General features: G+C 40.9%; 2 protein-coding genes across 2 annotated transcripts in view; one reads left to right on the plus strand and one right to left on the minus strand.

The window, feature by feature from the left end:
* Nucleotides 1–312: 312 nt before the first annotated feature.
* LOC309708653 (uncharacterized protein) lies at nt 313–3,204 on the minus strand (the record flags this gene model as incomplete). The annotated part of the gene is made up of 2 exons (XM_082536885.1): nt 3,027–3,204; nt 313–1,349 (listed from the first exon to the last, which is right to left on the minus strand). The coding sequence occupies exons 1-2, from the start codon at nt 3,076–3,078 to the stop codon at nt 313–315; spliced, it is 1,089 nt and encodes a 362-aa protein (XP_082393011.1). The 5' UTR covers nt 3,079–3,204.
* A 421-nt stretch (nt 3,205–3,625) lies between these two features.
* Nucleotides 3,626–13,576, plus strand: part of LOC309708654 (uncharacterized protein) — a gene marked incomplete at its 3' end in the record, with an annotated part of 44,122 nt that continues 34,171 nt past the window's right edge. Inside the window, exons 1-4 of the mRNA XM_082536886.1 lie at nt 3,626–3,920; nt 4,962–6,003; nt 6,149–6,465; nt 6,674–6,859. Of these exons, the coding sequence (XP_082393012.1) occupies nt 5,375–6,003; nt 6,149–6,465; nt 6,674–6,859 (1,132 nt within the window). The 5' untranslated portion in view covers nt 3,626–3,920; nt 4,962–5,374. The remainder of the gene's footprint in view (nt 3,921–4,961; nt 6,004–6,148; nt 6,466–6,673; nt 6,860–13,576) is intronic.

Raw genomic sequence — 13,576 nt, forward strand, 5'->3', positions numbered from 1 at the left:
GTTGTCAATGTGAGGTGATAACTTACATAGTTGGAACACAGCACCACTCTCCCGTTTTTCACTTGGTCATCCATCCTTCTCATCGGGTTGGTCGGGGTAAGGCTGTCTTCTGGGTGGGGTGTTTGCTCCATCTTGGACGTAACTGGAAGTAATAACAACTAAAAAACGACCTTTAATTCACAATGTAATATTAATATTAATGTCACATATCAAGAAAAAAAGAAATACATTTCACATGTGCGAGTCACATGTTCATATATCTGTAAAAACAAAAACACAAAGGCAAAGTTTAAAAACACGTTCTAACATAAACTAATCAGAGTCACTGTCATCCATGGAAAGGTTAAAAGGCCTCTCCCAGAAACGTCTGACTCCAAAACTACCTGAGGATGTTGAAGGGGCATCAAACTGGTCACTCACCTTGCACCTCTTTGCACTTACCTCTTCGGTGCAGATGTCTTCTCTGCTTCTCTTTTCTGAGGAAGGAGCAGCAGAGAGATCAGCTGAGGAAGCAGATGACAGAGCAGCTGAGAAAGGAGCAGCAGAGGGAGCGGCTGAGGAAGGAGCAGCAGAGGGAGCAGCTGAGGAAGGAGCAGCAGAGGGAGCAGCTGAGGAAGGAGCAGCAGAGGGAGCAGCTGAGGAAGGAGCAGCAGAGGGAGCAGCTGAGGAAGGAGCAGCAGAGGGAGCAGCTGAGGAAGAAGCAGCAGAGGAAGCAGCTGAGGAGGGAGCAGCAGAGAGAGCAGCTGATGAAGGAGCAGCAGAGGGAGCAGCTGAGGAAGGAGCAGCAGAGGGAGCAGCTGAGGAAGGAGCAGCAGAGGGAGCAGCTGGCGGATCACCAACCTGGGCAACAACTCGAGGGAAGAATGGGGCATTGGCCTGGCCGAAAGGCGGCATGGGGATGGGGGCAGCACCTGGAGCAATAGGACGTTGCCAATCGTGCCAAAACGGCTCTGGAGGGTGCTCCCGGATGAGAGGGGAATCATCTCTCTCATCCATGGTGTCATACCCAGAGTCATCGCTAAGCCAATCCCCCCACTCTTCTGAGTCGCTCCAGTCAGATGAATTGTCAGTCTGTTCACTCACCTCTTCATCGTCTATAGGTAGGTAGGGGGGGTACTCACCATACTCACCTTGCTGTTCACCGTCATCAGCATCTGGTGCTTCATGAGAAGAGGGTGAGGGTGAGAAAGGGATAAAATACTCACCATACTCACCTTCGCTGATACGCTGGGTATCAGTGTCCTGAGCTTCACCAGAAGAGGTGGTGCTCTGGAGACTGTCATCCAGGATCCTGATGACTTCAGGAAGGCCTTCTTCTGCAGGGCGTTCAACCACATAGTCAAGACGCCCTGTGAGGAAACAATTTTTAAAATAACATTAGGAATGTAATAGACACCCAGTGTTAAAGCAACAGACCTACATCTGTTAGTTTGAGCAGAGGATGAGAGAAAAGCATTTTATGTCAGACTGAATGACACTTCTACTTGTTCAATCTTTAAGTCAAGTTTTTTAATAGAAGACCACCAAACCTCCACCAAGGCAGCTCACTCTGTGTACTTTTAAGGTGACACTATATCAGGAGTGGGCAATCTCAGTCCACGAGGGCCGGTGTCCCTGCAGGTTTTAGATGTGTCCTCGAACCAACACAGCTGATTTAAATGGCTAAATTAGCTCCTCAACATGTCCTGAAGTTCTCCAGAGGCCTGGTAACGAACTAATCATGTGATTCAGGTGTGTTGACCCAAGGTGAGATCTAAAACTTGCAGGGACACCGGCCCTCGTGGACTGAGATTGCCCACCCCTGCACTATATTGACACTATAAATGTCACTGTATTTTGTGTACATTCAATTTGTTTTATTTGTTCCTTGTAAGCCTTTATGCAAACACTATGTTGGAATAGGTAATGGATAATAGGTATTGATTTGTAAATAGCCGGACATGAGTAACTTATTATATAAATATACTACAGTACATTTATAACTAACCATGCAGCTCATTCTCCTGTTTTATTTACAATTCACGATGTCACACATTTTGAAAAAAGCTCATAGGTTAAATATGTGGATGCAAACCATAATGTAACATTTAGACCACATGTACCAATCGCATGTCCTAAATATAAAAAAAACAAATTATATATATATATATATATATATATATATATATATATATATATATATATATATATATATATATATATATATATATATATATATATATATATATAATTTGTTTTTTTTTAAATAAAAACACAACCTCCTTGGCAAGAGTAAAAATTGCACACACAAAGCTCTGCAGGTATGTCTGAAAATGATGGTCAAGTGAAAAACAAACAAACAGAAACTCTTAACCCAGAATCCACATTTTTAGAAATGTGCACAAGGACTGTATCTGCCATAAGGACAGGTACATCTAATCTGTGGTAAACATGCTATCACTGTGTAAATATCCCTGTGTACAATATCTCTCTCTGCTATCTAATAAGGTTAAAAGCATTACCGTAACAGAAGATGGGTCTTAATGCCATTATTACTACTGTTTTCATATTCTTTTGATATTATTTTATTTGCATTTTTTTATCTTTGTGTTTTGCAGCAGAGAAAAAATATAGTTTATGTCAATAAAGCCTTTGATCCGGAGAAGAAAAGGATGTCAGGAGGGGACCTGGATCTGTGTGTTTACGCCTGCGTGTTCTGACCCGTGACATCTTGAAGATGCCGTTACCACAGAAACTGATTTTTGGGCATTTTACAAATTTTAGTCCATTAAGCTATTTTTAACCATTTCATTTTAAAGAAAAGTGTCAAATTTGAAGCCTTCAAGTCAAAGTAACACCTTTTTTTCATATTCATACACCAGTCGTTAATAATTTCTACACCTCTCCCGGAAAATTTAAAACATACAAACAATTTACAGGAAACAGACTTGAAATACACATATTTGATCACGTTAAAACTTGATATTCACACTGGAACTTGTTAAATTATTACAGTAATTTACATTTAAAGAAATTTTCACACTTACCTGCAGCGAAGTCCAGGTGACAGTCGGGGAGTCCGGGTCCACGGCGAGCCATCTTCAAACTTGAAAAACAAAAACAAGTACAAACGATCCACAGATGAAGTACTTGTTCTGCTCTCAAGTTATATCCGCTTTTAGTGAAATAGTTTGCAAAACTTAGCTTTCCACAGGCTGAGGTTGGAGCAGGTCGAAACAAGTCCACGAGCAAGTGTAAACAGACGTTTGGAACCTTGTGCAGCATTTATATACCCTCGGCGGCCATGGTTACGGTTGTCAACGTGTACACGTGCACGGGATAGAACTATCCGGTTGTTCAGTCTGACCTCACTAGCCTGTCTGGGTCTAAACTCCGCTGCAGGTCCATATATCAAACGATCACTATGGCATTACTGAGAGTTGAAAAACTGTCTAAAGTCTTTCATTTTTAATAAAATGATCAGCGTTCTGCTCTACCAGGTGTAACAATTGAGTTTAACATCCAGGCATCCATGAAAACGGAATTTATGGCATTTAACAGAGTTAGAAGTTAGCAGGGCGTTAGCTCGCTAGCTTCTATCTAAATACAATATAGCATGTCCTGACTGCAGGTTTTGGAAACAAATTCAAACGTACAGCTCTGCTATCACTTCCAGCATAAATGAAGACAGAAAACTAAACAGCAGTGACGTTTGTAGGGTTACTGAAGTTGGGCTAGCTGGTATATAATGATGTGCTACGTGACCGCTAGCGACACAGCTATGTTAGCATAATATAAACAAGCTAACTTTTTTCCACTCGATAAAAGTTAATGTGAGTGTTCTCGGTGGTCAGGAACAAATGTAATCGCATGGCAGGATGCTGTAAAAGGACCAAACTTCAGCCAGGAGGACAACTGAGATAATCCATCCACAATACGAGGTTAGTCATTCATATACTGCTGCATGGGCTGGGCTGTAGTTACATCCTAAGGTTTTAAAAACTGAGCTTAAATAAATGATTAGCGGTAATAAAAGCCGAGGGAGGTCAACAGTGATCACTGACTGTTTTAGGAGCTTTTTGAGATCAAATAGAAGAAAATACATAACATTAAACATGTTAACAATACAAAAGCCATATTAAACGCAGACTACTTTAGACCCGGAAGTAGGATTCGTGTGTCATCACTGAACAGCTAAATTCGTAGGAATGTTTTAGCTTATTATTTGGATAACCACCGTCATTACAATAAATTAAATTTGTAGTCATTTAAAACTCACAGGCCTACAATCAGCTGGCCTATATAAAAAACAAAAACAAAACTTGAACACAGTGCTGAGCTGCATCTCAAATTAATCTTCCAGCTCTCAGCTGACATGTACCAGAGCCCGATTGATGGATCAGTTGATCAGGATCATTGGCCTGATATAGGTCTATCATAGTGACGTGGCTCTTAATCAGTAGGGTTATATATTTCCCGATATGATATATTTTTCAAAGAACATAATGTGGATTGTTTTTATTTGTTAGCTGTATGGGCAGCATTTTTGTGTATGTGATCCCTTTTCTTAAATTACATTTGCTATATACACATATTTTGCTCTCTTAGTATTTTTAGAACCTGACTAATACTGAAAACTTTAGGGTGATACTGATAAAAAGGAGTTAAAAATTTAGATACTGATACATTGGTCGATACTCTTTTTATAAATAGTATACAGATTACAGAACTTAGAATGTATACAGAAATTCATGTTTTTTGCAATGATCGTTCAAAATTGGTTTACATTTGTAAATAAATACAGCAATATATCTGCAAGATTTGACCAAATTCACCACTCTTTTATACTATGCTAAACAATCAAAGATTAGCTCATATCTAGTTGAATGATGTTTTAAAAATGTGTTTTCCTGTAGTGTTAATCACAGTGATGTTATGAAGTAATGTATGAACCTGACGTATGATAATATTTATCTCTACAGAGGAAACATCCATCGAAGATTGAGCAGTACAATATCACTGTGGCATCAACATCTCGTCAGCGAAAGACCACAGCCACACCAAACAAGCTCTCAGCAAATACACAAGCCAAGTTACCAGACCTGATGTTGAGAGCTGCAAACAAACATGTTCCACAAGCAACTGTTGACATGCTTGTCATCAATTTCATATGTGAGGGTCTACAGCCAGTGGTAGAACAGCCATCTTTCAAAGAATTGGTTACCACATTACAACCTCAAGCCAAAGTCATCTCCAGACCCACTGTCTGTGCCAGAATCTGTGAAGCTGCTGATCACATGAAGATGACTTTGGTTGCAGCATTGGATAAAGTCAAATTGGTTGCTACCACTACTGATTGTTGGTCAGCTCATCAGAAAAATTACCTTGGAGTCACATGCCATTGGAGGAAGAGTCCCTGGAAAGAAGATCTGCAGCACCAGCATGCAAAAGATTGAGAGGGTCTCACACATTTGACATGCTTGCTGGTGCGCTTGATGATATCCATTGCCAATACAAGATTAGAGGCAAAGTTGTAAGAACCACAACTGATAGTGGATCCAACTTTGTCAAGGCCTTCCACATGTTTGGGGCACAAAATGATGCAGATGAAGCTGAAGATGAAGCAGACCCAGAAACTATTGACCTGACTGACCATATTGACTACCATGAGGCAAGTGCAATTCTTGATGAAGACTCTGGTTTGGAGTATCAACTCCCGCCTCATCAGCGATGTGCATGTCACCTGCTAAACCTTGTGGCAACATCTGATGCTGCCCTAGCAGAGAGCATGAATGAAACCTACAAGAGGCTCTCCCGTGCAACCTTTGCAAAATGCCAGGCCATTTGGAACAAAACTCATTTGGCTAATGAAGTGGTAGAGGACAAGTGTGAACTACAGATCATTCGTCCCAATGCAACACAATGGAATTCAACCTACCTTGCCATTGAAAGGATAATACGCATCATTGATGAGAAGGGGGAAAATGCCATCAGGAGCATTTGTGAGGAGTTCAAGGTGAAAATGTGAGTAAAATTGGACACCTACCAATATGGTTGCAAATTTTGTGAATTTTCCTTAATGGATGGTTAAAAACGTGAGCAGACTCTTAATATTAAATCAGAAGATCCCTATTATAGTCATGGTGGGTTTTGTTGTTGTGTCTTACAGGTTGAGTCCTGCAGAAGTTGCATTCCTTAGGGAGTACTGTACCACCATGAAGCCTCTGGTGAAAGCTTCAAACATTCTTCAGTCTGAGTCCACTTCCTTTATGGGATGGCTCCTGCCAGTAATCCAACAACTACTGTCCAAACTTAGCAGGCTGGAGACATCAAGCAAGACATGTGTGCCACTCATCAGAGCCCTGCAAAATGGCCTTCAAAAGCGTTTTGGAGCGATGATGGAGGATCCAGAGTTGGCTGCAGCTGCAGTCCTCTTACCCAAGTTCAAGACTTCCTGGACTGACAGAGCAGATGTAACAGAGGCTGGTAAGGATTCATGTGATCCCATTTTTGTGTGTTTTTACATTTGAACACATGCTTAAGTGAGTATTTCACCTAATACATTGTAAGTTATTGATGGTCTGTCCTGAATACTAAACAATCCTTTTTGAGAATTTGCCGTTTTTAAATTTGTGTTCAGGAATAATCACTGAAATTTAAATAACAAAATTGTGTTATCTACTTGCAATTACAGCCTTGACATACATCAAACAACATCTTGAAACGACAGAGCATGAGAGTGAGGATCAGCAAAGAGAGTCATCTGATGAAGATGAATTCTTCTCCAGACCAATCTCCAGAAGGCTGCAAAGTGCAGTTGAGCTTGATGGTTACCTTGCTTGTGCCACAGACACCATGGAGCTGCTGCACTCCTTCTCAGGTATCAAAAACCTCTCTCTTAAACTGAACACAGCTCTGCCTGCTTCTGCTGCGTGTGAACGACTTTTTAGCTGTGCTGGTCTACTCTTCACAGCCAAACGAAGTTGGATTGCCTCTGTTAATTTAGAAAACCAGCTCTTGCTGAAACTGAACAAAAGGTTCAAGTGTGACAGAAATGCTAAGAGTTTAAGACACTCACCTGCCTGTTGTTCAGTGTATGGGGAAAAGTTTAAACGGTTCTACGCATGTTCAGAAACATATTTGTCATTGTTTTAACAAACAAAATTCCTTCTTTTATATCTACATTTATTTACAAAACAAGTTACCTTTCTATACCTTGTTCATCTGAGAAATGTGCTTTGAACATAAATATTTATACTGGTGAATCGAGTTGAATGCCTGCTATTGACGACGGAATAAAACATCAGTCTGTTAAAAAGTAATTAATACTCTGAGTAGTTTTTGAGAAGAGTACTTTGTACTTTTACTCAAGTATTTTTTAACACCAGTACCTTTTACTTGTAATTGAGTACAATTTAAGCAGTGTAACAGTACTTGTACTTGAGTACAAATTTTGAGTACAGCAGGTGGATGAGGGAAAGGGGAGGAAGGAGGAGGAGAGACCCGTGGTGGCCGCCGGACCGGCCGCGCTTCGTATTGAAAAGGAACCCGATTTGTCCCGGACTTCAGCTTGAATGGAAAAAAAAATACACAAAGCTGGAGTTCTTCTGTGTCTTTACGCGGCCAGCTGCCTCTTCTTCTCCCATTCTCTCTTCAAATCAAATTTCATGTCGCAGTTTCACAATTTTGTAACATATTATTTCAAAGCTTGCTTATGGGCTCGTTTTGGAGCAGACCAACAGTCAGGCTCGTCTTCACCCTTACTGTCAGACTCTGAATTGATGGTTCTGCTATATCTCACCTGGCTGAGCTCTTGTAATTATTTTGTGATAAAACTTTTTCTATTTTGAGATCAAGATTCAAGTGGAAATCTTTGTGTGTCTGTCTCTCCCTTGGTTTCTGTAGAGGTACAGTGAGGGGGCGCCTGGATAAATGTTAAACAGAAGCTAGATGTAGTGTTCCTCCACTGTCCATTAAGGATATGAGGAAAAGAAATGGTCAAGAACAAAGTGTATGGTGTATTTATAAAAGAAAATGGCTTTTAAATTGTATACCAAAACCACCACCAGAAAGTCAACTACAACTTGTTACATAATCATCATGACTGTTGTATCAGTTTAACAGTTTATGGGTTGACTTCTTTCAGTTCATTCACTGTTTACATCATGAAGGGAAAAGAAGGCAACAGGCTGAGAAATGAAGCTGTTGTGTGTCTTTGTGGCCACACGGGGGCAGTGCTGCATAAATAGTAGAATCTCTTCCTGGACACTTTTTCTAGACCTTTTTAAATGACTAATAAAGACAACAACAAAATGAATTACATCAGGATCTGATATGGTTTTGTTTTTTTGTTGAGCTTTATATATTTCAGAATGCCTAGAGTTTGTTTGTTTCCCATGTTTTGTGATACAGAACATCTCCTCTCAGACGGCTGTTGTCTCATAATGGGTCATTACCTGGTCTGATGGGGTGTTTGTTCCATTTATAAATCAAGTGATTGATTTGTGAAATGAGAGATGGCCTCTGACCTGCTGACTGGTGTCTGATCTTCTCTGCTCCCCTCAAATTTGACAACTACTCAGCTGATGTGATGGTGGACAGGAAGTCACTAAACCTGGGACTCTGGAAACACATTTCTAGGGATAAAAAGTTAATGTAGATCGTTTCAGGAGATAAATACGAAATAATCGATTTGGTGATTATACTAATATAGTAAGAAAATAATGCATGAAAAAAAGATTTTTTATCTATACACTTAAGCAACGACCAGAGTCTTAGAATTGCGCTTTCACCAGGTTTTACTTGACTGAACAACAGAACTTCTCTGTCTCCTTTATAAGGGGTCACATCCTGAGTTACACAATGAGTCTTTCAAATGTGTGCGATAACCCACTGCATGTGTAGTCGTGCTGAGACCGCGTGGTCTTATTTTTATTACCCCTTGATTCAGCTGTGACCTGCTTATCAAGTCTTTTTACAAGTACATCATAATTATCTGCTCTGTGCAGACATAAGTTGAGCAATGGTTTAACAAACTTTCCCATCAAAAACATGAAGGTTTAGCTTTAAGCTTATTTGTCCAAACAACAAAGGATAAACTGCCAGCACCTGGACTGAAACAGAACATAGTAGTGTTGGATGTAAGTAAAGGAAATACAAGTATAACTGTGACTATGGAACAAATCTCCTTCAATGTTAAACCTTAATGTTAACCTGATTGTGTTTATTAGAAAAATCAGCCATTACAGTGTCTGTGATTGCTTCACATAGTTAACTCTGGTTGTCTGTGGGTTTGTGTCAAACTTGGAGTGAACAAAAGCATAAAAACTGTGGAAGATGCAGACTGTGAAAGTCTAGTTTATTTCATGAATACAATTATTTTTTACAGTCGCTAGAACAAAGTAGCGTACATTCATGATAAAGTAAATACCACAACACAACATGGACAGTAAGAAGTAAACTGAATTGTCTTAGAACTTATTATATTCTTTAAGCTTAAAAGCAACACCCAGGATTAGACTGTTTGTGTTTTAAGCCTTTTATTCAAAGCTAGTATGTGTCAACACTTCTTTCTGCCAGCAGCATTATTGAAGTGACACTTTAACGACACTTTACCTGCTGATGCTTCACATCACAATCTTTATGACGAAAAAGCTCAGATGTCTGTGCTGTCACTTGTTATGAAAATGGACAGAACCTGGGCTCCAATGGCGTGTCCAGCGGGGTGGCCTGGGGGGGCACAGGCCACCCCCCAAACCAGACTGGCCACCCCAGGTGCCACCCCAAAGGCAAAACAATAAAATTCAATCAAATATCAAATGTCCGATTATGTTTTCACGGTGACGCTCAGATATCCGAGTGTAAGTGAATGCAGCATCGCTTCTGCGCTATGCGCATCACGTTAGCAAAGGTAGGAGAGCCAAGCGCGAAAGATGGCACTGCAGGAAACAATTTTTCGGTGAAAGAAAATGAGGACAGAATAAATGTCCCGGTAAGTAATATCAAGTTTGTTGAGTTTAGTAAACTTCGGTGAAATTAGAATACCAAGGAAAAAAATAACACTTAAAGAATTATTGCAGCTGTGGAATATTTCAGACAGTAGGCTACTGAGGGCAGCTAACATAAGAGTTATGCGTTATAAGATATAATCTAAGTCGTAACATTGCTGTATGGAGCTGCAGATTTGGTTGCAGGTTAACATAGCTGGACTGGCCATCGGGCATACCGGGCATATCCCCAGTGACTTATTTTTTATTTTTTTTGTAATGGCATGAACAATGAGAGGTGGTGGATTGGCCAGATGCAGGTCGATGTGTAGAAATAACTCCGTTGTTTGGTGGTGGCTATGACGGGGCTTCCACAGAGGCAACAGGTGGATGAGGGAAGGGGAGGCAGGAGGAGAGACCCGAAGCAGCCACCAGTCCGAGTGTCAGGTGAACTGAACTTCAGGTAAGAAGTTATGACCTGCAGTCTATCTGGGTCAGATATAAACCAAGTTTAGGTGGAGTTTATTTTCATGTTGCTGACTTTTTACTGTCAGTTGCAATAACTCATACTGCGTTCTAGCCAGTTTGACAGAGTTTTTATACAGCTGGGTGGGTGCTATGATGTTACTGATAGTGAACTTTATTTTATTCATAAGGTTAGTAGAGTTGCCAACGGCTCCTTAAAAAAATGGAATGGTCCCTCATTCAGAGAAAATATTACACGTTTCGTATTGAGCTGAGAAGAGACGCAGTTTGTCCCGAACTTTAGCTAGAATGGAAAAAAGACACAAAGCTGGAGTTATTCTGTCGTTACGCTGCACAGCTGCCTCTTCTCTCATTCTCTCCCCCTCCCTCTCCTGTTGCTACTTCAATCATGAAACTGATCAATGATCAGCTGATCGGCTTTTCTCTCTTGTTTATCGCCCACTTTGCGCCAGAAAGAGGAAACCAGCAGATGTTGCGCTAAACAACAGCAGCACGTTTAAGCTTGATCGGCTGTTGTTAGAATGTATTTAATATTAATTTCTAATATCAGCTGATGTTTGCTGGAGCCACAGCTGTAAAGCTGCTGGTCATGATGTCTGTTTAGATATGTGGTGAGAGGGAAACATGAAGATGAAACCAGGAGATGTCCTTACTGAACCATCAGAGCTGAACAGGTGATGGAGAAACAGGTTTACCTTTTAGGTGACATGAATGAGTTGAAGGGAAGTTATGAACTGTTTCTGAGAGACAAATAACACCAGGATCCTTTTTTATGTAGCAGACAGCTGGTAACTGTGCAGGGGCGGGTCTAGCAAAGTTTTGCCAGGGGGCCAGGTAGGGCATTAACAGGGAAAGGTGGGCACAAAGAAATACTTTTCTTTCTTATTCTCATTTAAAATACCTAGTTTTTATTAAATAATTATCTAAATCTTACAACCAAAGTTTTTATCTGACGTAAAATGTATAGAAATCATACATATACCAACAAGACTGTACATCACTGTCACAACAGGGTTTGTTTTCAGTCAAAGTCTTTATGGCTTTACTACCTGGTGGGTCGGTCTGTAGTAAAAATGCCCAATTTTTTTGTCCCAGTCCAGCCCTGCAGGTTAATACTGGCAGTGTCACCATGCCAGCTGACTGTATTTTATCATCAGCCAGTGTTGTTCTTTATCAATATTACCAAAGTTTACGATAAGGCAGCATAGAAAGTATTTACTTGCTTTCAGGTTTCATTCAAATGTTAGTCTTTTCAGTTGTTTCCCCACTTTTTTCCTGTTTCAAAATCAAACACCAGTTTGTGAGAAGATTATCTTCTTTTTTTAACAGGCAGATAAAGTTTTACATTGGCATTGGCTAATTTGTCAATTGTTTGTTACAAATGTTCGTATTTTAATATTCAAAAATGTTTTTGCCCAAAACATATGTGCACTATATGTCAGTAAAAATACTATGCAAATATTGATGTCCTTGACTGCTGAGTAAACACTGACAAAGCACTGATTGTATCTCTTGTACTTTATCAACGCAGTATCTAAAAACTTTGCACCGTAGTGGTTAAAATCTCATTCTAATAAGAGTTAAAAGTGCATTTGGTTATTAGGTTTATAGGATTATTGAATTATGGTTAAGGGTTGGTAGAATTTTTTTTTAAAACATTATCTGCCAATTAAATCTGCCACCCTTCTCCAAATCTGTGCCCCTACCTGGCCCCCCCAACAAAAATTTTCTAGACACGCCACTGTCTCTGAGTTAACTTGTGTTTCTCCTACAGCTCCGGACCGCTAAAAATGCGCGTGCTCTTTGTGAGCTCGTTCCCGGCTCGTAACCAGCGCGTTCTGCCGTCAAGGGCGATCATTGGTTAAATGTGATCATGTGACTGATGCAAGCCAGATCCTTTTATTTAGCAAAACTGTGATTAATAGTTAAATATTATTGTTGAGGGGCACAGACAGGACTCCGCACGCACACACACATATAAAAAAAAATAAATTTTTTTTAAAACTTGCCTCAACAAAAGGGCACTTTGGGCACCCATCAGGAAAGGGGCGGGTGCTCAAGCCCCTCTAGCCCCCCTCTGCACGTGCCTGAGTGTGATGGTGTCTGTGGCATGTCAAAATCAACTGAAAACAGAAACTTCTGACTTTCTGTTCCCCACAGATTTGCCAGCTACTCAGCTAATGTGATGCTGCCAAACAAACATTCTCATTAAACTTGGATGCACCAGTGGAATCACTGTTAGGAAATTTAGGAGTAAAGTAATCGCTTTCTGTGCCCCACTCAGGCATTGACCCATGTGCCTGTTCATCTTAGCCGCTATGATTCCTAACAGGAGCTTCAATGTGGTGCTGAGGCAGGTTATTGGTCGGTAGTTGAATGGGGCCGGTCCCTTCTGGGGTTCCTTGAGGATCAGGACTGTCCGGCCTTCAGTTAGCCATTCCAGGTGTCTCTCATTGACTAGCAGCTGGTTCATTTGTGCTGCCAGACACTCATGGAGTGCAGTCAGCTTCTTCAGCCAGTAGGCATGAACTATATCGGGGCCTGGTGCTATCCAACTCTTCATACTGGAGACCCTTTCTTGCCACTGTAATGGTTATTGGACCGTGCTTAAGGAGGTTGCTGTGGTCTGCTCTCAGATCCACTAGCTACTGAGCATTGCTGTGTCTAGACTTACATCTGATTGCCTATCCTGCCCCATGTCATGCTAGCAGCAGAGTTTCACTGTTACAGTTCAGTGTATTTTCCCGGGCTGCAGATCCTGAAGAACACTGTGTAATGTAAATATACAGCATGTAGGACTACTCCAGGATGGAATATCAACACGTGCCACTGCCAGAAGACACGTGTTGATGCCTTCTATGGACAGGGTCATAAAAGGTCCTTAACCCATCAGGACCAGTACAGTCTCCTCCTTTGTGCAAGGAAGAACAGGAGTCCCAACAGAATCTTACAAAATGAACTCCAGCAGGTCACTGGTGTGAAGTTCTCTGACCAAACAATCAGAAACAGACTTCATGAGGGTGGCCTGAGGGCCCAGTCTTCTGATGTGCCCTGTGCTCACTGTCTGCCACCGTGGAGCCTGATTAGCATTTGTCATAGAATAGGAGAGTTGACAGGTCCAGTAC

This window comes from Aulonocara stuartgranti (genome assembly GCF_965226115.1).
Source record: "Aulonocara stuartgranti genome assembly, chromosome: 6".
Lineage (NCBI taxonomy): Eukaryota > Metazoa > Chordata > Actinopteri > Cichliformes > Cichlidae > Aulonocara > Aulonocara stuartgranti.